Source organism: Tachyglossus aculeatus, chromosome 5 (assembly GCF_015852505.1).
Source record: "Tachyglossus aculeatus isolate mTacAcu1 chromosome 5, mTacAcu1.pri, whole genome shotgun sequence".
Classification (NCBI taxonomy): Eukaryota; Metazoa; Chordata; class Mammalia; order Monotremata; family Tachyglossidae; genus Tachyglossus; species Tachyglossus aculeatus.
Genome location: NC_052070.1, coordinates 29,629,905 through 29,656,341, shown reverse-complemented (window position 1 = coordinate 29,656,341; position 26,437 = coordinate 29,629,905). Strand labels below are relative to the sequence as shown.

General features: G+C 43.9%; 1 protein-coding gene across 1 annotated transcript in view; it reads right to left on the bottom strand.

Annotated features, from left to right (window-relative positions):
• Positions 1-26,437, bottom strand: part of DOK6 (docking protein 6) — a 357,850-nt gene that overhangs the window by 109,411 nt on the left and 222,002 nt on the right. Inside the window, exon 4 of the mRNA XM_038746957.1 lies at positions 9,163-9,282. Coding sequence (XP_038602885.1) covers positions 9,163-9,282 — 120 coding nt within the window. The remainder of the gene's footprint in view (positions 1-9,162; positions 9,283-26,437) is intronic.

Genomic DNA, 26,437 nt, shown 5'->3' with positions numbered 1-26,437 from the left:
GCCCCCATTTTTGGTTGAGGTAACGGGGCTTCTCATCTGAGGTGATGGCAGCCTAGTAGTAAGGAGAAAGAGGAGGAAGCTTCACATATACCCTCTCATAGAGAAGCAGCGTGGCTCAGTGGAAAGAGCCCGGGCTTGGGAACCAGAGGTCATGGGTTCTAATTCCAGCTCCACCACTTGTCAGCTGTGTGACTTTGGGCAAGTCACTTAACTTCTCTGAGCCTCAGTTCTCTCATCTGTAAAATGGGGATTAAGACTGTGAGCCCCACGTGGGACAACCTGATCACCTTGTATCCCCCCCAGCGCTTAGAACAGTATAGTAAATGCTTAACAAATACCATCATTATTATTATTATTATCCCACTTTTTTCCTCCTCTCACTCCTCTTTTTTCTCCTTCTTAACTTCTCTTCCTCCTCCTCCACCACCACCTTCTCCAATAATGATAATTGTGATATTTGTTAAGCACTTACTTTTTATGGCATTTGTTCAGTGCTTACTATGTGTCAAGCACTTAGTGCTGGGATTAATACAATTAACAAGATTGGACATAAACTCTGTCCTGCATGAGACTCACAGTCTAATTAGGAGGGAGAACAGAATCCCCATTTTACAGTTGAGGAAACTGAGGCACAGAGAAGTTAAATGACTTGCACAAGGTCACATGGCAAGCATTGTTTAGAGCCAGGATTAGAACCCTGAAACAGCATGGCTTAGTGGAAAGAGCATGGGCCTGGGATTCATAAGGACCTGGGTTCTCCTACTTAGACTGTGAGCCTCATGCAGGACATGGACTGTGTCCAACTTAATTAACTTTACCAACTGCAGTGCTTAGAACAGTGTTTGACACACATTAAGTGCTTAAGAAATACCTTTAAAACAAACAACAAAAAAAACAAAGGTCCCCTGACTAAGCCATGCCCCTTCTCAATGTCAAGCACTGTATTAAGCATTAGGGAAGGTACAAAACAATCAGGATGGCACTGTTCTGTTCCCTGTAGTTATGGTGGTCTGGACCGGGGAGGATGAATCTGGTGAAGGGGGTAGCCCAGTTGAGAAGCAGTTAGGAGAAGAGTAGAGGTGAGGAGGGAAACATGGGAATCAGGACAAATAGGAAAATGGTTTTGAAAGCCTCCTGGGCCATGATGAAAAAGGTGTTGGAAGTTTAAAGATGGAAGGGGGAGGGAAGGAAGGGAGGGAGAGCATGGGGCCATTCACCTGGTTGCCAGATGGAATAATAATAATAATAATGGCATTTATTAAGCGCTTACTATGTGCAAAGCACTGTTCTAAGCACTGGGGAGGTTACAAGGTGATCAGGTTGTCCCACGGGGGGCTCACAGTCTTTATCCCCATTTCACAGATGAGGGAACTGAGGCCCAGAGAAGTTAAGTGACTTGCCCAAAGTCACACAGCTGACAATTAGCAGAGCTGGGATATGAACCCATGACCTCTGACTCCAAAGCCCATGCTCTTTTCCACTGAGCCACGCTGCTTCTCTAATGATCAGGGGGGGTCAGTGGAACTCTTTTACTTCCAGTAAAAGTCAGCTACCTTATCATGGAATCACAGGTCCTGCTGTTAGTTCTGTTCATTTGTACTTACAGAATTAAATATTTCTTTGACTCCTCTCATGAGGCTACTTTTAAGGCATTCTCTATCAGAATTCCTTCATATTCCAAGCTGTGCACATGATTGCAATCACCCAAATAATAACTAGAGAAACTGTTCCTCTAGAGTTACAGGAACACAGCTGAGGGGTGTTTTCACAGCCAAGTTCAAATATTTCTTCATTTTCCCTACTTTCATGTTTGAAGACAGATGACGCCACTGAAGAGAAGATTTCTACTAGGGGGTGGGAGGGCCGCTGATGAAACCATTTTGTTACTGGTAATCCCTCCTGCCTGCTGTATCTGTGACCACAGTGCCTGGCTCTGTTTATGTTTGTCTCTCTTGCAGGCATGATTGTCTCCCAGCAGCTTCTGCTCCAAGGGAGTCTGCTCATTTCTGACCCCTACCCATCAGTCTCACCTGCCTTCTGCTGATGGCTCCCAACCATCCATTACTATATCATTTCAGGCTTTACTTCATTGGGACTTCAGAGCGCTTTATCGATCCTCACTGTTGGTTATTTCCCATTTCAGCCAGAACAGCTGTCCATTCCCCTTACGTGTCCCTCCCACTGAAGATGAGATGTGGTGAACGTCACCCTAATGTTGGTGGTTGGGGACCTCATTTTTTGTGATCCAGCTTTGTTAGTGCATAGAATAGCCTGAGGAGCACAAAACTCTCCTTTATTGTATTGGTGGTAATGCTAAAAATAATGATAATAATAATGGAAACAACAATAAGGTTATTAAATGCTTACTCTATTCAAGTTAATGCGATCAGACACAGTCGCTGTCTTATATGGGGTTCACACTCTGGAAACCAATGAGACAAGCCCACTCCAATTCTGACACAGCCAGCTATGTTACTGTGGAAACAATTTAGTATTTTTGATACATTTCACAGGCAGCCAAACTTTTTCACTCACTGCCAGATCCCAGGTTTAAGTATGTTGTCAAATATTTTACTGCTTTCTGAGGGCTTAGTCTTTTTTCGCCCATCTTTATTTCTTTTCTTCAACCTGGATGGAAGAGATAACTTAGAAGCAATGTAAACAAGACAAATGCAGGACTCCTACTGCGGCTATTGCCATAACCAAGCTCCCAAACTGCCTTCTTGCCTTAGGCTCCTCCCTCATCCTCTCCCACCCTGGACCTGCAGTGGATTTCAAAGTGGCCAGAGGAGAACAGTCTGGCTGAATCTTCTGCTCCATATGAGAAGTTCATAAGCTTAGATTGTAAACTCCTTGACGACAGAACCATGTCTTCTATGCTTAGTACAGTGCTTACTATGTTCCAGGCACTGTTCTAAGCACTGGGGTGGGTTGAGTTGGACACAGTCCCTGTCCCATGTTAGGCTCACAATCTCTATCCCCATTTTACAGATGAGGTAACTGAGACACAGAGAAGTGAAGTGACGTGCCCAAGGTCACACAGCAGCTGGGTTGTGGAGCTGGGATTAGAAGTTTCTGATTCTCAGGCCCCTGCTCTACCCACTGTGCCATGCTGCTTAGTGATGCTGTCCCAGGAGGGGTTCACCATCCAAGGGGAAGGGACAGCAGATATAATAATAAAAATAACTGTGGTATTTGTTAAGCACTTACTATGTGCCAAGCACTGTTCTAAGCACTGAAGTAGATACAAGATAAAGTCCCTGTCCCATATGGGCCCCCATGTCTTAACTCCCATTTTATAGATGAGGTAACTGAGGCACAGAGAAGTGAAGTGACTTACCCAAGGTTGCACAGCAGAGGAGTTGTGAAACCAGGGCCCTTCTGACTCCCAGATCTGTGCTCTAGCCACTAGGCCAAGCTGTTCCCCATTTCATAGATAAGGAAACTGAGTCACAGACAAGTTAAGTGACTTTTATAAGGCCACAAGAGATGAGTGGCAGAGCCAAAATCAGAACCTGGGTCTTCTGACACCCAGCCCTGTCCCCTATCCAATAGGCAACACGCTGTGTGTGTGTGTTTGTGTGCGTATATATGTGTCTGTGTCATTGACTGTGCATTTTTGTCCCATCCACATGAATGGCCAAGATGGCACTGAGGTAAGAGAGACAATGAGTGCTCCCAGCAGCCCACCAGAGGCAAGTCCTGGGCTACAGTGGACCAGGTTGAAGATTTGGCAGTGAGACCCAAGCCAGGCCTTGCCTGAGGGGCATTCAGAAGGCTCCAGGAGCCAGGGGTCCTTGGTTCAAGCATTCCTTAACAAATCCTAACTCTCATTTGTCTTAGAGTCCCTCCCCAAACTATGTCAATGTTATTCTCAGGTGGGTGTGACTGACAAGGGAGACTGGTGGGAGTCACTGGTGGGTGTGACTGGCAGTTCAATCAATAAATCATATTTCTTGAGTTCTTACTATGAGCAGAACGTTGCACTACCTGCTTGGGAGAGTAGAACAGAATTAGTAAAAATGCCTCCTAGACTGTAAACTCATTATGGACAGGGAATGTGTCTGTTTATTGTTATATTGTACTCTCCCGAGTGCTTAGCACAGTGTTCTGCATGCAGTAAGCGTGCAATAAATTTTGATCGAATGAACATGTTTCCTGATCATAATGAGTTCAGAGTCTAGGGGGTAAGACAATATTAATAGAAATAAATATTTTATAATAAATGATTTAAAGCTAGGTAGATAAGTGCCGCGGGGTTGAGAGTAGGGTGAATATCAAATACCCAAGTTCACAGATCTAAGTGTACAGACCATGATGAATGGAGAGCAAGTTGGGGAAAAGAGGACTTAACTGGGCAAGTCCTCTTGGAGGAGTTGTGACTTTAATAAAGCTTTGAAGCTTTGAAGAGTGGTGGTCTGGGATATATAGAGGGGGAGGGAGTTCCAGGCTAGGGGGAGGATGTGGGAAAGGGGTCGGTGGTGAGAAGTGTGAGATTGGGGCACATTGAGTAAGCTGGCACTAGAGAAGCAGAGTGTGCGGGTTGGACTGGCGTAGGAGATTAGTGAGGTGAACTGATTGACTGCTTTAAAGCCGTTGGTAAGGAGTTACTCTTTGATGTAGATGTGACTGTCAGGGGTGACTGGTGGGCCTGACTGGTAGTGATTGGAAGCTGCGCCTGCTACGTGTGTCTGCAGATATGACTGGTGGGGTTGATTGGCAGGAGTGGCTGGTAGAGGGTGACTGGTGGGCATAGCTGGCATCTGGTGGGTGTGATGGGTAGTTTTGACTGGCAGATATGATTGTCAGGGGAGGCTGGCGGGGTGGATCGGTGAGCGTGGCTGGCACAGGGGTAACTTGGGGGTGTGACTGGTGGTTGTGAGTAGTGGGTGTGACTGGTAGGTGTAACTCACAGATGTGACTGACAACTGGCAGAGGTGGGTGGCAGGAGTGACTGGAGGATGTGACTGGTGGGCATGGCTGGCGGATGGCTCTGGTGGATGCGACTGGTAGGAGTGACTTGTTTCCTCACTCTGTTTATTAGCAGGGGCCCCAGGAGGCAGGCAGGGGAAGGGAGAGGCTGAGGAAGGGGCTTGGATTATCCACAGACTACATCTCTAGTCCCCCAGATGCCATTTCATTAGCAGGTGAAGACACCTGGTGCTCCGCTGCCCTCTGAGTTCTACACTATTTAAAGTCGAAACAAGGAGAGCAACTTTTCATGTCCATTTCAATTTCTTTCTTCCACAGAGGGGCTCCTGTCCAAGCAGAGTTGTTCTGCAAGCTGAGGGGTTTCTGATCCCCTTTCCCATAGCCCTGCCCCTTCTTCCTATACCCCAACTCAATTCCTCTCCCCCTTATCCCCCACCCCACACACAACATATGGACAAATGCATACACACACACACACACACACACACACACACACACACACACACACACACACACACACACACGCACATTTGTCTGGCCTATCTCCTCAGCAAACTAAACAGGTTCTGAGGGGAACCAGAAGCAGCATGGCTCCGTGGAAAGAGCACGGGCTTTGGAGTCAGAGGTCATGGGTTCAAATCCCGACTCTGCCACTTGTCAGCTGTGTGACTTTGGGCAAGTCACTTAACTTCTCTCTGCCTCAGTTACCTCAGCTGTAAAATGGGGATGAAGACTGAGCCCCCCCGTGAGATAACCTGATCACCTTGTAATCTCCCCAGTACTTAGAACAGTGCTTTGCACATAGTAAGCGCTTAATAAGTGCCATTATTATTATTATTATTATTATTAACCAGATACAACAACAGAAACAAGGATGGGTCACAGGGATGAAATCAGTGCTTAGAGATAAAATCTGCCCTTTTCTCTCTCCATTCAAACTGCTCCTAAGTTAATCCCAAAATTTATCCTATCCTCACTGACCTCACTGACCTCCCTGTCTCCTCTCTATTCCCAATCCAATCCAGTCCATACTTCACTCTGCTGCCTGGCTAATTTTTCTACAGTCCATTTTGCCCCAGTCCTCAAGAACCAGCAGTGGTTGTCCATCCATCTTCCCATCAAAGAGATGCCCTTTACCATTAGCTTTAAAGCATTCCACTGGCCTGCCCCCTCCTTCCTAAACTTGCTGCTTTCCTACAACAACCCAGCCCACACACTTCTGTTTTCCAATGTCAACCTACTCAATGTACCTTCATCTTGTTTATCTCACTGCCAACTTCTCGCCCACATCCTGCCTCTGGCCTGGAATATCCTCCCTCTTCATATCTGGGACAGGTGATCACTCTCCCCACCTTCAAAGCCTTATTGAAGGCACATCTCCTCCAAGAGACCCTCTCTGACCAAGCTCCAATTTCATCTCCCACTCCCTTTTGTATCATCCCAATTTATCACCTGCATCACCCTTTCCTCAGCCCTACAGCACTGATGTATATATCTGTAATTTATTTATTTATATTAATGTCTGTCTCTCCCCCTGGACTGTGAGCTTGTTATGGGCGGGGATTGGGTCTACCAACTCTGTTGTACTGTATTCTCCCAAGTGCTTAGTACAGTTCTCTGCACATAGTAAATGTTCAGTAACTATGATTGATTCCATAAAGCAGTGCTTGTCACACAGTAGACGGTCAACAAATACCATAATAAAAAATGTATACTTCAATCGGACTTACGGGTAAGACATTGGTGAGCCAGGGACAGGCCATTAATTACTCCTCTTGCCCCGACTGCTCTTCCGAACACCACACCGAACCAAACAAGGATAGCCAGTCCAAATAAACCCGGAATCTACCTGGCTTCGGTTCGGGCCAGGTAGAGACTCAAACTGAAGAGAAAGAAAACCATCCCCAATCCTGTTTATTGGGTCCACATCCTCACTCATCCCAAATGCTAACATTTTCCAGACCAGAGTAAACCTGGAATCTCCCTGGCCTCAGTTTGGGCCAGGTGGAGACTCATACACTGAGAAGAAAGTGAACTATCCCCCAATCCCATTTACTGGGTCCACTTTCATGCTCTTCCAAAATGCTAATATTTTCCATCAGCAACAGAAGCAGGTCAGTCCAAGACCTTGAGGACAATATTTCTGTTGTTCTGTTTCAGGACATGTGCTATGGCATCCCTGTCACTGCCTCAAGTTGTCCTCTTGGGAGATAATCCATCAGTGGCATTTATTGCACTCTTGCTCTGCCCAGGGCACTGCAGTAAGTTATTGGGAGAGCACAGTAGAATTATTGTACATGATACCTGCCTTCAAGGAGCTTACAGTCTAGCGGTGGTTCCATCATGAAGGCAGAAGCAGTGACTCACATGGCTCCTGCTGATTTGGGTTGGAGTACTTAGCCTCTGTAGTGTTGTGGAAAGGTGGGACAAACCTTCTAAAGGCCAGAAGGTCCTGCCATCACAACTCTTCAAAGCTCTGTGTAGGGGCTCTGCCGTGCTATTTATAGAAGTCTAAACTGAAAACTAGACAAGTCCTTGCCCTGTACTGTATCTCCAGTGCATCAACGAGGACTGTTTTACATCATCTTCAGCCACCATCAATCAATCGTATTTATTGAGCATTTACTGTGGATACAGCACTGTACCTAGAGCTTGAGAGAACACAATAGAGTTTGTAGACTCCCTGCCCTCAAGGAGTGCCCTCACATTATTTCAATAATGATGATGATGATGATAATAATGATAAGATTTGAGAAGTACTAACTATATGAAAAGAACTAAACTAAGTGCTGAGATAGATACAAGATAATCAGATCAGACAGTCTCTTTCCCACATGGGACTCGTGGGTGAGAGAAGAGATATTGAATCCCCATTTTACAGATGAGAAACTACATCACAGAGAAGTAAAGTGATTTGCCCAAGGTCATGCAGTAAGCAAGAGCAGAGCTGGGAGTAGAATGCAGGTCCTAGGACTCCCAGGGTTCTAATCCTGGCACTGCCACTTTCCTGCCATGTGATCTTGGGCACTAGGATGGCTTGGCCAAATTCCTTGATTTCTTCAGAGCAACAAAAATCCTAGTCCTGTTGCCAAGAGTCAGGGGCCTGCTTGACACAGACCAAGTCAACCCCCAGAGCTGAATTATACACCTACACCCTGCCCAGATTACCACCTCAGGTTAATGATACTTAATGGATTGTTGGGCATGGTTGTTTTTTTATTAGAAATGTAGATTTCACCTGACCAGAACCCTCAGAGATTTCTTCTAATGACATAGATGATGCAGTTCCCCTCAACTCTGATGTGCATATAGCTTTAATTCTATTTGTTCTGATGATTTTGACACCTGTCTACATATTTTGTTTTATTGTCTGCCTCCTCCTTCTAGACCGTGAGCCCATTGTTGGGTAGGGATCGTCTCTATATGTTGCCGACTTGTACTTCCCAAGTGCTTAGTACAGTGGTCTGCACACAGTAAGTGCTCGATAAATACAATTGAATGAATGATGTGCCTGGTTCAGAAAGGCTCACTTCAAAGTCAAGTCCATTGCTGCGTATCTCTCACTGCTCTGCAGTAATTGAAAGACCCCATTATTGTTACTATTAGCCAAGCAGCAGTCCTGGGGAGGGGGCTGCTCTGTGACCGGGGAAGCTTCTGCGGATCAGGCCCGGCGGGTTGGACAGAAGTCCCAGCTGGACATGCTGACCCCATCATTGATCAATGATTCCCCAGAGATGGGGTTGGCCCACCTGCTCCATTTATGGAGGTTTGTTTCTGCCTCGCCATTGATCAGAATGGACTAGAAAATGGACAGTGTGGGTGGGTCAGTGACTGGGACTCTAACCACGTTAATCTTTCCTGGCTGGGACTTTGGTCCAGACACAACCCCACCTGACCGCCCCCTAGAATTGTTCCACCAATCTCCACACTGGGACTCCAAGGGATGGATGGTCTGAGGGCAGGTGAAGGGGTAGGGTGGGCTGAACCCCTCATAACCACCCTTTTGGAGCAGGACATGACCCATGTTGGAAGACCACAAACATCCCCCCAACATACAGATACCACACTTGCACACCTGACCATCGAGTTTGATTCATGACAGTCAAAATGACTAGAGATTCCAGGTGTTCTGCAGCAGCTCCCAAGACATGGGTTACCAGTCACCTGGTGGTTTCCCCTAGGGCCACCAGGCTGCTGGACTTGGAACGCTCACCCGGGGTTCGCACCTACCATCTTGCTCCCGCTGAACCCCCGCCGCCAGCAAATCAGGCTCCCCGAGACTTATGTCATTCAGCCGGGTTCCTAGACATTCTGCACAGAGACGTTTGCACCACTCCTCTGCCTCCAGCTCTGAAAATAACCACAAAGAATAAAAAATCACTGCAGGGGTGAGTACAGCATGGCATAGCCAAACAAGAGCCCAAGAGAAAGCTTCCTGGGTCAGGCCCCTGGTTGCAAATGTTCAAGCACACTCCTCACTCTTTAAAGGAAAATGATGAACCAAACACATCATTACAACTCAGCGTTTGGTGTTTGTGCCCTAAGAGTTTGGTACAATCAGACAGGGAAACAGAATTTGAGCAGGTACCGGGTAGCCCCACTATCTGAGACCCAGTGGGGATTCTCGAAGGGAGTAGAGGACACATTCCCAAATCCTCCAGGAACTTGAAATCTAAAGATTTGGAATAAGCCTCCAAAACATTCCCCATCTTATCTTTAGATTGTTAAGCTCTGGAGTATGATGGACCATGAATTTTCTCTCAGAATTTAGTGCTTATACTCTATTCACATAGTAAGCTCTTAATAAATGCTGTTACTATTCTATTACTGAAACAGTTTCTTAAATTACTGACACAAATGTAAGAACAAATATTGTCCAAAACCACGGAAGGGTGTCAGCAGCTTCTGGAGAGAGGAGAGTTAGGGGACAACTTTGTAAAGATAATACGTGGATTATTTAGCAAATAAAACATTTCTGAGGAAACTAAGAAATGCAACATCTCATCTTACCAAACAGCTTAAATATCTCTGAATGGAATTTTACATTCCTACTTACTGAGATCTACTTCTCTGTCAGGGTGGTTTTAGACATATGAAGACAATGAATTCTGTGTTTGAGATCTCTGGGGGAAAACAAACATTTTAGAGCTTAAGAATGTGATGATAACAAAGATGGTGAGCAGAGTAATGATATGCTGCAATGAAGACTGAGAATTTGATGATGTTGATGATGATGATGGAGAATGATGGTGATGATGATAATGGGAATGATGTTTATTTTGATGATATTATGAATGACAAGGAAATGAACTGTACAGTATTTGACTAATCAGCATCATTATCAGTGGTATTTATTGAACATTTACTATGTGTACAGCACTGCACTAAGCACTTGGGTGTGGCTTAATGGAAAGAGCCTGGGCTTGGGAGTCAGAGGTCTGGGTTCTAATCCTGGCTCCACCACTTGTCAGCTATGTGACTTTGGGCAAGTCACTAAACTTTTCTGTGCCTCAATTCCCTCATCTGTAAAATGGGGATTAAGACTGTGAGTCCCACGTGGGACAACCTGATTATCTTGTATCTATCCCAGTGCTTAGAACATAGCTTGGCACCTAGTAAGCATTTAACAAATACCATCATTATTATTATTATTATTATTATCATTACAAAACAACAGAGTTGGCAGACATGCATCCCTTCACAAACAAGCTTACAGTCCAGAGGAATGAATGCTTCTCTTTCCTATCAGGCAAAGCATACAACTTTCGGCTCAAAGAAGAGATGATAATAATAATAATGATAATTGTCAAGCACTTACTATGTTCCAAGCACTATGTGTCAGCACTGAACTAAGCACTGGAGCATATACAATATAAGTGGATTGGACCCAGTCCCTCCCTCATATGAGATGCATAGTATGAGAGAGAGGGAGAACAGGTATTTATTTATATTAATGTCTGTCTCCTCTCTAGCTCGGGAGCTCGTTGTGAGCAGAGTATGTGTCTGCCATCTATGTTGTACTGTACTCTCACTTGTGCTTAATTCAGTGCTCTACACATGGTAGGCACTCAATAAATGCTATTGTTGTTGATGATGATGATGATGAGAAGCAGTGTGTCCTAGTAGATAGAGCACTATCCTGGGAGTCAGAAGGACCAGGGTTCAAATCCCACTTCAACCCATTGTCTGCTGTGTGATCTTGGGCAAGTCACTTCACTTCTCTGTGCCTCAGTTACTTGTTCTGAAAAATGGAGATTATGACTGTGAGCCCTATGTGGGACAGGGACTGTGTCTAACCCAATTACTTGTACCTACCCCAGCACTCAGTACAATGCCTAGTACATAGTAAGTGCTTAACAAATACCAGAGTCATTATTATTATTATTATGATGATGATGATGATGGGCTATTTTATTCCCATTTTAAAGATGAAGTAATTGAGACAGAGAGAAACTAAGTGATTTGCCCAAAGTCATACAGCAGGCAAGTGGTGGAGCAAGAATTCAAAGCCAGGTCCTCCGGTAGGAACAGTATAGAAAGTAGTGGCTCTTTTTTCCTACAGAATGAAAGTCTTCCACCCAAGACTGTGTCTGAGCTTAGCCAGTTCCAGATATCTCTAGATCTATGTGGAACAGGAGGAGCCAGAGAGGGAACAGGGAAGATAAGAGGGTCCTTACTCAGTCCAGTGTTCTGCACACAGTAAGTGCTCAATAAATACAATTGAATGAATGAAGTTGGAGGCAGGAAACCATTTATTTGTTAGATTGATATGTTTAGCTACACCCCATATTAATACATTGGAGATAAGTTGAAGTTTATCATTATGAGGTGTATCTTAAGATAGACTTAGGAACCTATAGTAAACCAGAAGATACTGTTTGCTTGGTGAACTCTCCCAGATAACTTTAATTAGCAGGAAACATACTCTTTAGGAGAGGTACTTAACTAGCAGGTGGTGACAATTGATGATCTGAACTCCACCTGAACCATCAAGGGAGAAGCCAACTAGAGAGGGGATTCAGGAGGAAGGGGCTGCATTTGTTAACAGAAGAGACAAAAATTGGTATGAGAAGGGAGAAGGTGGAGTTATGGAGGAGAGCTACCTTCCTTCTGAGATGCCTTAAAAAAAGGGAGGTGGTAGAAGTGGCTTGAACACTAGGATTTCTTGCAAGTACATAAGAAGAGCTTGGGGTAGGAGAAAAAAAGGGGAAGCTAGCCCTTTGATAGCTGGGGTAGTTTAAGGGTTGGCAGGGCGGGCAGGGTTTGAATTGGAATTACCTGATCAAGAAATGCTATGCTCTGTGTATTATACATTTAAATACCGGTTACAATATCAACCATGGTGTGGCTGAACTGGGGAGGTGTAAGAGGAACCATACTGAATCAGAAGATTCCCAGATGCTCAGCAGTTTTAGGACCAGAAAGACTTTAAATCCTGCCTGTTTCTCAGATAGATGTTGGGGTGTCTGGGGCTGAGCTCTGAGGGCTGCTACAGTAGCAGTTTTAAAGCAGTGATTTGTTACTAGCCTGGTGAGGGGGGAATCCCTGCTACATCAGCTTAGTGCTGGGAGATGGGGCAGATTTGGGTAGGGGGACATTTTTAATCAATTGCATTTATTAAATGATTGTTATGGACAGAGTACTGTACTAAACTCTTGGGAGAGTCCCATATCTGTGGCTCAGTGGAAAGAGCCCGGGCTTTGGAGTCAGAGGTCACGGGTTCAAATTCCAGCTCCGCCACATGTCTGCTGTGTGACCTTGGGCAAGTCACTTCACTTCTCTGAGCCTCAGTTCCCTCATCTGGAAAATGGGGATTAAGACTGTGAGCCCCCCGTGGGACAACCTGATCACCTTGTATCCCCCCAATGCTTAGAACAGTGCTTTGCACATAGTAAGCACTTAACAGATGCCATTATTATTATTATTAAATGGGGATGAAGATTGTGAGCCTCACGTGGTACAACCTCATTACCTTGTATCCCCCCACCAGTGCTTAGAACAGTGCTTGGCACATAGTAAGCACTTAACAAATCCCATTATTATATAACAGAATTAGCAGACATATTCTCTGCCTGCTTGAAGCCCTCAAGTGTGTTTTGCCTTCAGTTTGACCAGTCAATCAAGAGTACATATTGAGTGCCCTTTATGTGCAGAACATGATATCAATAGTTTGGGAGAGTAAAATAGAGGTTGTAGACCAAAACCCTGATCTCAAGGAGTTCAAAACCCAGTAGAATATTTGTGGTCTTGACAAAAGGGATTAAAACAAGTTGATTCTCTATTGGTGTGAGTCCAGATTATTTTTTTAAATCAGAAGCTTACCCTTAAATGAAGTGGCAGAAGAAAGTTGACTTTTTTTAAAAATAACATCTTAGCTAAGTGTGGCTTGGAAAATCTGTATAGATTTTTTTATCCCAGTTGTACTTCTATTTGCTTTTCCCAAGACCAGTAGGATTTATTGAGCACCCAGTATGTGCAGAATGTTCAAACCAAGTGACTGGGAAAGGGCAATGAAATTAAAAAGGCTGTCTTCTTCTTTCTGGTAGTTTGAAATTTAGCAGGGAAGACTGCCACTGAAATAAATTACAAGTAAGAGGTACAAGGAACTCAGGCCATGTACTTGTTAGTGAATAAGTGGTGAGAACAATTGCATTTGAGAATTTACTTTTCAGGGCACTATACTAAGCACTAGAGAGAACACAACAGCAATATAACAGACATATTCGCTGTCCATAATGAGTATTTATATATTTTATAAAGAAATTTAGATATTTACTGTGGGGGGTGGAGTAGTGAATCAAGGGAGCAAGTCACCGTGAAGCAGAAAGGAGTGGGAAGAGGAAATGAGGGCTTAGATGTAAACACTGTATGCCACTGGGAGACCCTTAAGGGGTAAGAAGCCTCACTTGCCTGCATTGTTGATTTAGCCACACTACTCACTGTTAGAAGGAGCCCAGTGTGCAAATGCCTAAGTTGTTCTGATGTTTCTTCCTTCCATTTTGTGTTCCACCCACCTGATTTTCAAAACCTCAGAGACCCATAAAATGGTTTTCCCCAATTATAATGCCCTCGATTTTTTCAGCCCCAGAAAAAAGCTTCTGAGTGGTTTTCATTTTAAATACTGGATAGGACCACTACCTCTGCAGCACTTAGTTCTGCTGCCAGGAGCAGAGTGGTTGGAAAATGGGCATCCATCCTCAAACGGGCCTTGCATCTTCAGATCTGCCTGGTGAAAAGCAGCTTATTCTCTGCTCCAGTAAATGTTGCTATTCCCTAACACAGCACAGTATGGGCTGGTTCCTCCCTTACAGATTGTCTAAAATAATCTAATGTGGTCTGCTAGGTCATAAATTTTTTGCAGGTAGTAGTTGTGTTTTCTAAGTTTGTTGCACCCTCTCAAATACTTAAAACAGTGAAACAGTGTGCCTTTGTGAAAGAGCCTGGGAGTCAGAAGGACCTAGATTCTGATCCTGGTTTTGCTGCTTGTCTGCTGCGTGACCTTGGGCTAGTCACTTTACTTCTCTGGTCCTCAGTTACTTCATCTGCAAAATGGGGATTAAGACTGTGAGCCCCATGTGGGACATGGATTGTGTCCAATCTGATTAACTCATATCTACCCCAGCACTTAGTACAGCACCTGGCACATAGTAAGTGCTAAACTAATGCCATTAAAAAAGTGCTCTGTACATAGCAGGAGCTTCTTAAAGAATATTGAGTGATAAGCAAAGAGGAAAATGTGCTTTGTTTTCTATTCTTTTGGTTTTTCTGCACAACTCTCCAAAAGGCCTGCTTACTGGCCTCTACGTACCTTTCCTATTGCTTCTGAATGCAGAGCACTGTATCAAGTGCTTGGGAGCATGAATAGAATTAATAGGCCTGATCCTGCCCCCAGTGAGTTTACAATCACGTTAGACTGCCCAATTTCAGAATCAATCGGGGGTATTTGAGTGCTTATTGCTTTGTAGAGCATGGTACTGAACATTTGGTAGAGTGCAATAGAGTAGAAAGACATGATCTCTGTCCACAGGAAGCGAACAGATAAGGGGGAGAGAGAGACATTCACATGAACTGCAGATGGATATCTACATGCATGCTGTGTGGGTGGGGTGAAAATCAGTGCTTAAGGGGTACAGACTAAAGTGCACAATCGATCAATGGTATTTTTTGAGCACTTGTGCAGAGCACTGTACTAAGTGCTTAGGAAAGTTCAATACAACAGAGTAGGTGATGCAGAAGGGTTTATAAATAGGAGAAATGAGGGCTTAGTCAGGGAAGGCTTCTTGGAGGAGACATGATTTAAGTAGGAATTTGAAGATGGGGAGAGTGAAGGTCTAATGGATATGAACGGAGGGAGGATAAGAACAAGGGGACTGATGACGAGACAGAGGACACTGAGGTAAGATAGTGTCAGAGTAGGGCAGTGGGGTAGGAAAGTAGTAAGGCAGGGCAGCTGTAAGTAATGGGCCTTTTACCACCCTCAACTGCTTTTCTCACTAAATGCTTGGACTTTACTATTTGCAATGAAGAAGCATGCTGGTACTTGTAGTTCACATGTTCCAGAAACTACACTTCCTCCCTTCCTTCCTAAATACCCCGCAACAGTGTAACGGATGCAAACCTTGGCAAGTTCCTCCATTCCTAAACCCACCTCAGTGGTTTAATGGATGCCAGCTCAGTGAGGTTTCCACATGATCACCATGTTCAACTCACTTATGCCTCAAAAGTTTCTGGCTAGGTAAAATCTAAGCAGTAGTGCAGCTTTGGGTCTGATTTTTCCTTCAGGAGGAAATAAATCATACCAAGTCTTGGCCATGGGGAAATGAGAAAGCAATTTTAAAAGCAATGAGGAGGTGGGAGGAAAGAAGGGAAATGTTCAAAGTTGGGCGGGAAGGGCAGAGTCACTGGTGAGTTTTTACAATGCTGGTTTATTTTGCTGGCGGTAAAAGCCGGCTACCCAGGCGGGGATGCCCAACCTTGCTCAGTGACAGATGAAGCCTGTTGAAAGCATCTTGAAATGGCTAATCTATCTACTGCACTAGGGAGCTCCCGCAGCCTAAGTAGCCAGAGTGAATTGAGAGAGAACAGGAAATGGCACAACATGAAAAATGGAGCTGGTGTTTGAAAGGAAGGGCAGTAAATCAGCATGCCATTCACTGACACCTCTGCTGCCCCAGTTGTTTTTTCATCTACCGATAGCTGAAATCCTGCCTCTGGGTGAGTTCATTCATTCAATCATATTTATTCATTCAATCATATTTGAGTGCTTACTGTGCAGAGCATTGTACTAAGGACTTGGAAAGTACAATTTAAGTGCCTACTGTGTGCAAAGCACTGTATGAAGTGCTTGGGAGAGTACAACAAACAGACATACTCCCTGCCTACAAGGAGCTCACAATCTAGAAGGGGAGACATTCATTAATATGAATGAATAAATCAATGTTACAGATATATACATATGTGCTGTGGGGCTGGGAGGGAGGAAGAATGATCCCGCATACTTTGCTCCTCTGGGGCTAACCTTCTCATTGTGCCCCTGTTGCCAACCACTGGCCCACCTCTTGCGTCTGGCCTGGAAGGCTCTCCCTCCTCAAATCTGCCCCACAATTAATCTCCCCACTGCCCTCTCCTCCCCCTTCAAAGCCTTATTGAAGGCCCATCTCCAAGAGGCCTTCCCAGACTAAGCCCCACTTTTCCTCATCTCCCACCCCCTTCTGCATTGCTCTGACTTGCTCCCTTTTCTCTTCTTCCCCAGTCTCAAAGCACTTAGGTATATATCTGTAATTTTATTTATTTGTATTTGTCTGCCTTCCCACGCCCCCGACTGAGCTTGTTGTGGGCAGGGAATGTTATTGTTTGTTGTTCATTCAATTATATTTACTGAGCACTTACTGTATGCAGAGCACTGTACTAAGCACTTAGGAAGTGCAATTCGGCAACAGACAATCCTTACCCAACAATGGTGGTTGTACTTTCCCAAATTCTCAGTACAGTGCTCTGCACACATCATCATCATCAATCGTATTTATTGAGCGCTTACTATGTGCAGAGCACTGTACTAAGTGCTTGGGAAGTACAAATTGGCAACATATAGAGACAGTCCCTACCCAATAGCGGGCTCACAGTCTAAAAACACACAGTAAGTGATTAATAAATATGATTGAATGAATGACGAATGTTGGGAGTACCAACATTCATCATTGAATATGTGGGGAGTACCATGGTGTACTAAGTGCTTGGGGCTTCCCAGGAAGCACATGGGCTGCAAGCCTTCTGGGGTCTTTGCCCAGCAGAAGTGTCTTTCCAAAGCTCAAGATTCCTTCACTAGTTACTTCGCCCTGGAGGTTGCCCTTGGAGTAAGGGACTAAGCTGGGGAAACAGTAGCTATAGCTCTAAACTATAAGCTTACGGTGGGCAGGGAACAAGCTTGCCAAGTCTGTTATATTTTACTGTACAGTGCTCTGCACTCAAATACAGTGGAGTGATTGATGAAGCACTGCTCTGGGACAGTCAGGCAGGATGCATGTGAACAGGGATACAGAGAGGGGTACCTTGAGAATGTAAACTGTTGGGAAAACTGTGATCTGGATCCAATAATAATAATGATGGTATTTAAGCGCTTATGTGTTCTAAGATTACACAGCAAGCCAGTGACAGATGGGGAGAGTGAAGGTCCAGTGGATATGAACAGAGAGGGAGGATAAGAACAAGGGGACTGATAGCGAGACAGGAGATTGTTCTAAGAGCTGGGGTAGATATGAGTTAATCAGGTTGGAGTCCATCCCTGTCCCACATGGGGCTCACAGTCTTATACCCATTTTACAGGTGAGGTAACTGAGGCACAGAGAAATTAGGTGACTTCAAGGTCACACAGCAGATAAGAGGGGTAGCTGGAGTTAGAACCCAGGTTTTTGTGGCTTCCAAGTGTGTGCTCTATCCACTAAACCACACTGCTTCTCTACCAGGGAGTGGCAGGTGGCCTAGGCGTTGATCAATCAATCAATCAATCATATTTACTGAGCGCTTACTGTGTGCAGAGCACTGTACTAAGCACTTGGGAAGTACAAGTTGGCAACATATAGAGATGGTCCCTACCCAACAGTGGGCTCACAGTCCAGAAGGGGGAGATTGATGATTCTTCCAGTCATCCTTTCAAGGACTCAGGTGGCCATCAGGGATACTAACCCTGAAAAAATACTCTATAAAGGGTATGACTACACTTCAGGTGTGTATGTGTGTGTATACATAGTATACTATATAGGTAGAACTCTGAAGTATTCTGTGGTAGGATTTAATGGGGGAATACAAAAAGTTTACTGCATTCTCCTGTTGGATGATTCAATAAGCTCATGAACGAGGGGTTTAGAATGAGTAGTCTGGGAGCAATCAATCAATCAATCGTATTTATTGAGCGCTTACTATGTGCAGAGCACTGTACTAAGCGCTTGGGAAGTACAAGCGCTTGGGAAGTACAAGCGCTTGGGAAGTACAAGCGCTTGGGAAGTACAGTGCTTGGGAAGTACAGCGCTTGGGAAGTACAAGAGGACCTTGGGAGCACTTAGAGGACCTGGGATGATGCCCTTTCCTCCTGATGCATGTATTTTTTTTAATGCTATTTGTGAAGCACTTACTATATGTGAGGTAGATATGAAGTAATGAGGGTGGACACAGTCCATATCTCACATGGGGCTCAGCCTTAAACACTGTTTTACAGATGAGGTAACTGAGGTACAGAGAAGTGTTGACTTGCCCAAGGTCACACAGTAGACAAGTGACTGCCAAGTCCTTGCTCTATCCATTAGGAAAAACTGCTTCTCATATGTTTCCAACAGAACAGCCTGTAAGCTTTTTGTGTTGTATTCTCCCAAGTGCTTAATACAGTGCTTTGCACACAGTAAGTGCTCAATAAATGACTGATTGCTCTGCACCCAGCAGACTCTTAGTTCACGAGGCTTGAATCTATACCAGCACTTAGTACAGTGCTCTGCACATAGTAAGCGCTCAATAAATATGATTGATTGATTGATTGACACATACTAAGTTTGATACCATTAAAAAAAACTCAGCATAACAATTTCAAATTTGGTAAAATGCCATCGTATACTGACTAGCAATGGCAGCCTTGCCTTAGTTCACTCAAACCTACAGAGATAACTTCTTCAATGGGTCCCTGGAAAGGAAAATACCCTTTTGGAAAGAGTAAATGCAAAAGGAAAGTTTTTAGCTTCAACCTTCAAGCCAAAGAAGAGTTGAAGCGCTGGAAAGGTTGGGATCACTTTTGGAGGCTAATCCATATCTAGCCTCATGCAATCCTAGAGGAATGAATCATTCCTTTCTACCACAGCCAAATGAGCCATCTGGTAACTGTAGCCTTGCCTCCTGACACATTCTCCACTCAGCCCTCCCCACGACTGCAGCTGAAGAGCAGCACCTGCAGCATGAGACTTCATAGAAATTCATGGAAGTCATATGCAGTGTGGGAGCCACTGCTGTAGCTACAGGTATGCTGTGGACTCTGAATCATGAGGAGCCTGAAATTCTGCTCCTCTAACAAAAGATCCCCATTGACTTTTGTTTTTATTTCATTTGTCCTTTTATGTTGTTAATGTTTTATTGTTTCATTGGTCATCATGTGTCTGTTTCCAGTCCTTTCTCCCACCTTGATTCATAATAATAATAATAATGTTGGTATTTAAGCACTTACTATGTAAGTTCTAAGCACTGGGGGAGATACAAGGTAATCAGGTTGTCCCATGTCAGGCTCACAGTCTTAATCCCCATTTTTCAGATAAGGTAACAAACAGGCACAGAAGTCAAGTGACTTGCCCAAAGTCACACAGCTGATCTGTGGCGGAGCTGGGATTAGAACCCATGACCTCTGATCCCCAAGCCCTGGCTCTTTCCGGTAAGTCACGCTGCTTCTCTTAGAACAGAGAAGTGCTTCACAAGCACTTAGTACATTCTCTTCATCTGTACATTCTCTTCATAATCTTAGTAGAGTGCTCTGCACACAGTAAGCAGTCAATAAATATGATTGAATAAATGGACTGAGCCCCTTGTGTGCCCACCTGTATATACTTTCCCAGTGGTCTGTACTATGCTCTGCACAAGGTAAGTGCTTAATGAATACTATCACTATTACTTAGAACTATGGAGTGTGGATTCATTTCCATATAATGAAGCGCTTAGTACAGTGCTCTGCACACAGTAAGAGCTCAATAAATACAACTGATTGATATAATGTTTCCTTGCAGCAGTTTTCCCTGCGGAGTGACAAATAATGTATGGAATATGGTCTTGATGTGATCAAAAATCAAAGTTCAATCACTAACAGTCAGTTTCCCCCAAAGCACACTAGGTTAGGGCAAAATAAATAGGACCAGGACACAGGGTTAGGATTCATTAATTGGTTGACTTGTCCTTTAACAATCGATGATTGAATGTGACTGTTCTTAAACTATGATTTCCTGATTGTCAATAGTTCATTACAATGGCCTTTTCTCTGTGTGCTCTGAAAACACTGGTTAATTTGTAAGCTACTGGAGACTCTTCCCAATGTCTATGCCTACTAAATTTCTTGCCTCCCTTCCTCTTCCACTATTGTTCACACTTGAGATGCTTGTTCCAGTGTCCTTGGAAAGCCAAATGGGAAATATTAGACTTTGAGGAAAGGAGATTCAGTTCCATTGAGCACTCGGCTGCCTCCCTGCTAGGTTCATTCATTCATTCAATCGCATTTATTGAGCGCTTACTGTGTGCAGAGCACCGTACTAAGCGCTTGAGAAGTACAAGTTGGCAACATATAGAGACGGTCCCTACACAACAGTGGGCTCACAGTCTAGCAGGGGGAGACAGACAACAAAACAAAACATATTAACAAAATAAAATGAATAGAATAGATATGTACAAGTAAAATAGAGTAATAAATATGTACAAACACATATACAGGTGCTGTGGGGAGGGGAAGGAGGTAAGGTGGGGGGATGGAGAGGGCAAGGATGTCCAGTTTGAGCACTTTCCAGCCACGCAAGCAGTATGGTGTCATCCAAATAGTCTAGGACTGCAAGTTGGAAGGTCTCAGTCCCAGCTCTACCACTGGCCCACTGTGTGTGGCCTTGGGCAAGTCACTTTATTCCTCTTGGCCTAGGTTTCCTCATGTGTAAAGTGGGGATAAGATAATGAGGCCCCTGTCAGCCCCAGAATTTATCACATAGTAAGACACTAGTTTCTGTTCTTTCCCCTCCTCCCCCTTACTCATGCCCTCCCTTCTGTCGGGAACTCCCTTCCCATTCCTAACCAGCAGGCCAGCTGTATGTGGGAGAAGCAGCATGGCCAAAACCTGGAAGGCAGAACCTTGTGGGTTCTAATCCCAGCTCCACCACTTGTCTGTTAAATGACTTGCCCAAGGTCACACAACTAGTTATCTCATCTGTAAAATGGGATTGACTGTGAGACCCATGAGGGACAGGGACTGTGTCCAACCTGATTACCTTGTATGTAGCCCAGCATTTAGAACAGTGCTTGTCACATAGTGCTTAACAAATACTATGATTATTGCTGTTATGGCCCAGTGGAAAGAGCATGCACCTGGGTTCTAATCCTGACTTTGCCAATTGTTTGTGGTGTGAACTTGGGCAAGTCACTTCACTTCTTTGTGTCAGTTTCTTCATCTGTAAAATGGGGATTCAATACCTGTCCTCCCCACTACTTAGACTGTGAGCCCTGTGTGGGACTGGGAGAAGGACTGTGCCCACCCTGATAAATTTATGCTTACTCCACTGCTTAGAGAAGTGCTTGTCACACAGCATTTTTTTTTTAAATCCCCAATAACCACCTTTCTTCCCATCTTAAAAACCCTCCAAAAAGCATCTTTCCAGAATGCCTTTCCTGATTAATTTATCATCTCCCCACCCTATTTTCTAAGACTTCTCCAATGCTCTTAATTAATTAATTAATTAATTCAATCATATTTATTGAGCGCTTACTGTGTGCAGAGCACTGTACTAAGCGCTTGGGAAGTACAAGTTGGCAACATAGAGATGGTCTCTACCCAATAGCGGGCTCACAGTCTAGAAGGGGGAGACAGATTATGATATTTATTACACACTATGTGCTGAGCACTGGGGTAGATATGAGTTTATCACTATTCCATAAGAGGCTCACACTCCACTTTATATACCCTCTTAGAGATGAGGAAAATCGATGTCCATAGAGGTCAAATGACTAGCGAAAGATCAAACAGCAAGCCAGTGACAGAACTGGGACTTGAAGACAGATCTCTTGACTTCCAGTCCTGGGCTCTTTCCTCTAGGCCACACAGTTTCTTCTTTCCATTATCTTTATTCTTATACCATTTCAGCTAACAACTGAGTAGCTATTCAGCTTTCCTACTGCAGTGCATTTCCCCACCAATATCATTCCCAGGGAAGATCTGATATGTTAAACATTGCCTCAGGGTTGTTGCTATGTTCTAGAATACCTTTGTGATCGCATTTTTGATATCAAACTCCTTGGGACTTCCAACATTTGTGTCTTTCAACTTATGTCTGTATATCTTCCTCATTAGATTGTAAGATGCTAAAGGGCAGGGCTCATGCCTTAAATTTCTTCTGTATGTTCAGAATAATAATAATGATTGTGGTATTTGTTAACCACTTAAAATGTACTAAGCACTGGGATAGACCACAACCTGATCTGTCACAGTCTGTACCCCTTAAACACTTAAATTCTCTTTCCACCCTCAGCCCCATGGCACTTATATACAGACATCTTTATACACTGCTGTTTACCCCAATCTGTAACTTAATGTCTCTTACTAGATGGTAAGCTTCTGAGGGCAGGAATCATGTCATTATTGCATTGTGCTTTCCCAAGCACTTAGTACTTATTTAGACTGTGAGCCCACTGTTGGGCAGGGACTGTCTCTATATGTTGCCAATTTGTACTTCCCAAGCGCTTAGTACAGTGCTCTGCACACAGTAAGCACTCAATAAATACGATTGATGATGATGATGATAGTACAGTGACTGCAAATGGTGCTTGATAAAAATCAATGAATAAAATCACTCTCACATAATGCTCAGAGAGAACAGATATTTAATCCACATTGTACCCATGAGGAAACTGAAGCACAGAAATTGCTTGTTGTCACAGAGCAGGCAAGTGATGGAGCCAGGATTAGAATCTCGATCTGATGCCCAGCCCTCAGCTCTTTCCTCTAGGCCATCCTGCTTCTGTCAGTGTTCCAGTGCTTTATACAGTGCTCTTCGCATAGTAGGCACTAAGTCAACACTGTTGATATTATTACTGAGACATCTGTTATCCTTAATATGTTCCAAAGTTGTCCTGGCTCCCTCATCGTAGTGAACATAGACTATCAAGAATTACCTTTTCCTTGAATGTGGGACAGTGACTATCTGAGGCTCTTTCTGGAAATTCCCAGAATTGTCTAAATGGCCACCTGCTACCTTGTGGAAGTGACACTAGGTACCTTGGAAGGCAGACAAATCTTCCTTCAACCTTGTCCTCCATCATCATCTCAACCTGAATTCCTAAGTCTGGATTTTTCTCAGGGTCCTTTCTCAGAGTCATTGATTTGCATTTTCTGAAATGTCTAAGGTGGCTTGGATCCACCCAAAATGACAGTTATCCTCCCTATTGATTGTTAAATCTCAGCATCTCAATTTTTATTTCTGTCTTCATTCAGGTTTTTTTCCAATGCTATAATTTTTCATTCTTTCAGTCGTATTTATTGAGGGCTTACTGAGTGCACGGCACTGTTCTAAGCACTGGGGAGAGTACAATACAGTACTAAACACATACATTCCCTGATCACGATGAGCTTACAGTCTAGAGTGGGGAGACAGATGTCAATACAAACAAATTATAGATATGTAAGTACATAAGTGCTGTGGGACTGGGAAGCGGGGGGGAAAGGAACGAAAGGAGCAATTAGAAGAGCGATGTCACCTAGCGGAAACAGCAAGGGCCTGGAAGTAAAAGAAGACCCAGATTCTATTTCTGGTTCTGCCACTTGCCTGCTGTGTGACCTTGGGCATGTTATAATTTCTCTGAGCCTCAGTTTTCTTATTTCTAAAATGGGGATTCAGTATCCATTCTCCCTCCTACCTTGATTGTGAGCCCCAGGTGGGACAGAAAGTCTGTTCAGTGTGATTATCGTGTACATAGTAAGCACTTAACGAATTCCATTATTATTATCTATCCCAGTGTTTAACAAATAGGATAATAATAATACTAGTAGCATTTAAGTACTAAGTGACAAGCATACCCTGTCCCACATGGGGCTCTTACTCAAGGAGAAGGCAGAACAGAGCCCATTTTATGGATGAAGAAACCATAAAGCAGGCAAGTTGCAGAGCCAGAATTAGAACTCAGATATCCTTCAAGCTTTAGTCTGAGGTGATAATGACCAGTATTAAATCTCATTTTGCAGTGACGTCTGCCTCTTCCTTTCACAACCTTCAAGGAGCACATGGTGGGTCAGACCTCTGCTTCTGATTCAGAACAATTTAAAACCTAACACAGGACATTTGTGAACTGAAACTCAAAGTCCTTGCATTTGTCTGAAACTTCACATGGAGACATGTACAGAAACCTGACATCAAAGAATGCCATTCTTCTAACAAGAACAACACTCTCCCAAGCACTTAGTACATTGCTTTACATACAGTAAGTGTTCAATAAATAAGACTGATGAACAACAGTAATAATTACAGTTGTGGTATTTCTTAAGCTCTTACTATGTGTCAAACACTGAACTAAACCCTGGGGTAGAGACAAGACAATCTGGTTTGACACAGTCCCTGCCCCGTATAGGACTCTGTCTAAATAGGAGGGAGAACAGGTAAAATGGTGATTGAATACAGATGAAAAAACTGGAGTATAGTGTTAAGTGATTTGTCTACCACAGTAAGCAAGTGGTAGAGTCTGGATTAGAACCCAGATCTTCTGATTCCCAGGCTGTGCTCTTTCCAGTAAGCCAAGCTGCTTCCCAAGAAATTTTTAATGAGTAATAAACACCAATGTACTGGGTTTCTGAAGATTTCTATTCTCCATCTACAATTACTCCCTTGGAGAACTCATTTGCTTCCATGGCTTCAGCTAGCATCTCTCTGTGTGGTATTCCCAAATCTACATCTCTAGACCTGATTTCTCTCCTTCATTGCAGCCTTATATTTCCTTCTGCCTTCAGGACATCTATACTTGGATGTCCCATTGACACCTCAAACAACAAATCCAGAAAAAACAACTCCTCATCTTCCCACCCAAACCCTGTCCTCCCCCGACTTTCCCATCAGTGTAGGCAGCACCACTGTCCTCCCTGTCTATCAAGCCCATAACCTCATTATTATCCTTTATTCATCTCTCTCTCTCTCTCTCTCTCTCATGCAACCCACATATTCAGTCTGTCACCAAATCCTCTCAGTTCAACTGTCACAACATTGCTAAAATGTGTTCTTTTCTCTCTATCCATATGGCTATGATCTTAATATATGCAATTATTCTACCAGCTTTGATTACTGCACCAGCCTCCTTGCTGACCCTCCTGTCTCTCCCCAATTTAGTCCATACTTCACTTTGCTTCTCATCACTTTCCTGTAAAACTATTCAGTCCATATTTCTCCACCTGTCTAGAGCCACCAGTGGTTGTCTATCCACCTCTGCACCAAACAAAAGCTCCTTAATAAAGGCCTCAAAGCATTCCATCACCTTGCTCTCTCCTTCCTGACCTCCTTGATTTCCTAATACAACCCAACCTGCAGACTTCACTCCTCTGCCAGCCTACTCACTGTACCTCAGTCTTGTCTATCTTGCTCCTGGCCACTCGCTTACATTCCGTCTCTGGGCTGAAACTCCTTCTCTCTTCATATCCGATAGCCGTTCACTCTCCTCACCTAAAAAGCCAAATTAAAAGCCCATCTCCAAGAGGCCTTCTGGGATTAACCCCTCATTTTCACTTTTCCCATTGGCTTCTGTCACCCTTGCCCTACGATTTGTATGCTTTAAACAACTCTCCCTCAGCCTCACATCATTATGTATGTATGCATTCAATCATATTTATTGGGCACTTACTGTATGTAATTTAATTTACAGATTAATTTAATACATCTGCCTCCCCCTCCCAAGACTGTAAGCTTGTATGGGTGGGGAATGTGGCTTTTTTGTGGTGTGTTTAGGTGCTTAGTGTGTGCCAAGCACTGAACTATGTGCTAGGTGAGATACAAGCAAACCAGCTTGGACACAGTCCATGTCAACATGGGGCTCACAGTCTTAAACCTCATTTTATAGATGAGGTTACTGAGAGACAGCAAAGATAAGTGATTTTGCCTAAGGTCACATAGCAGACAAGTGGCAAAACAGGGATTAGAATCCAGGGCCTACCGACTTCCAGGCCATTAGGCCACACTGATTCTTTACCAAATCTGTTATATTGTGCTCTCCCAAGCATTTACTACAGAGCTCTGCACGCAGTAATTGCTCAATAATT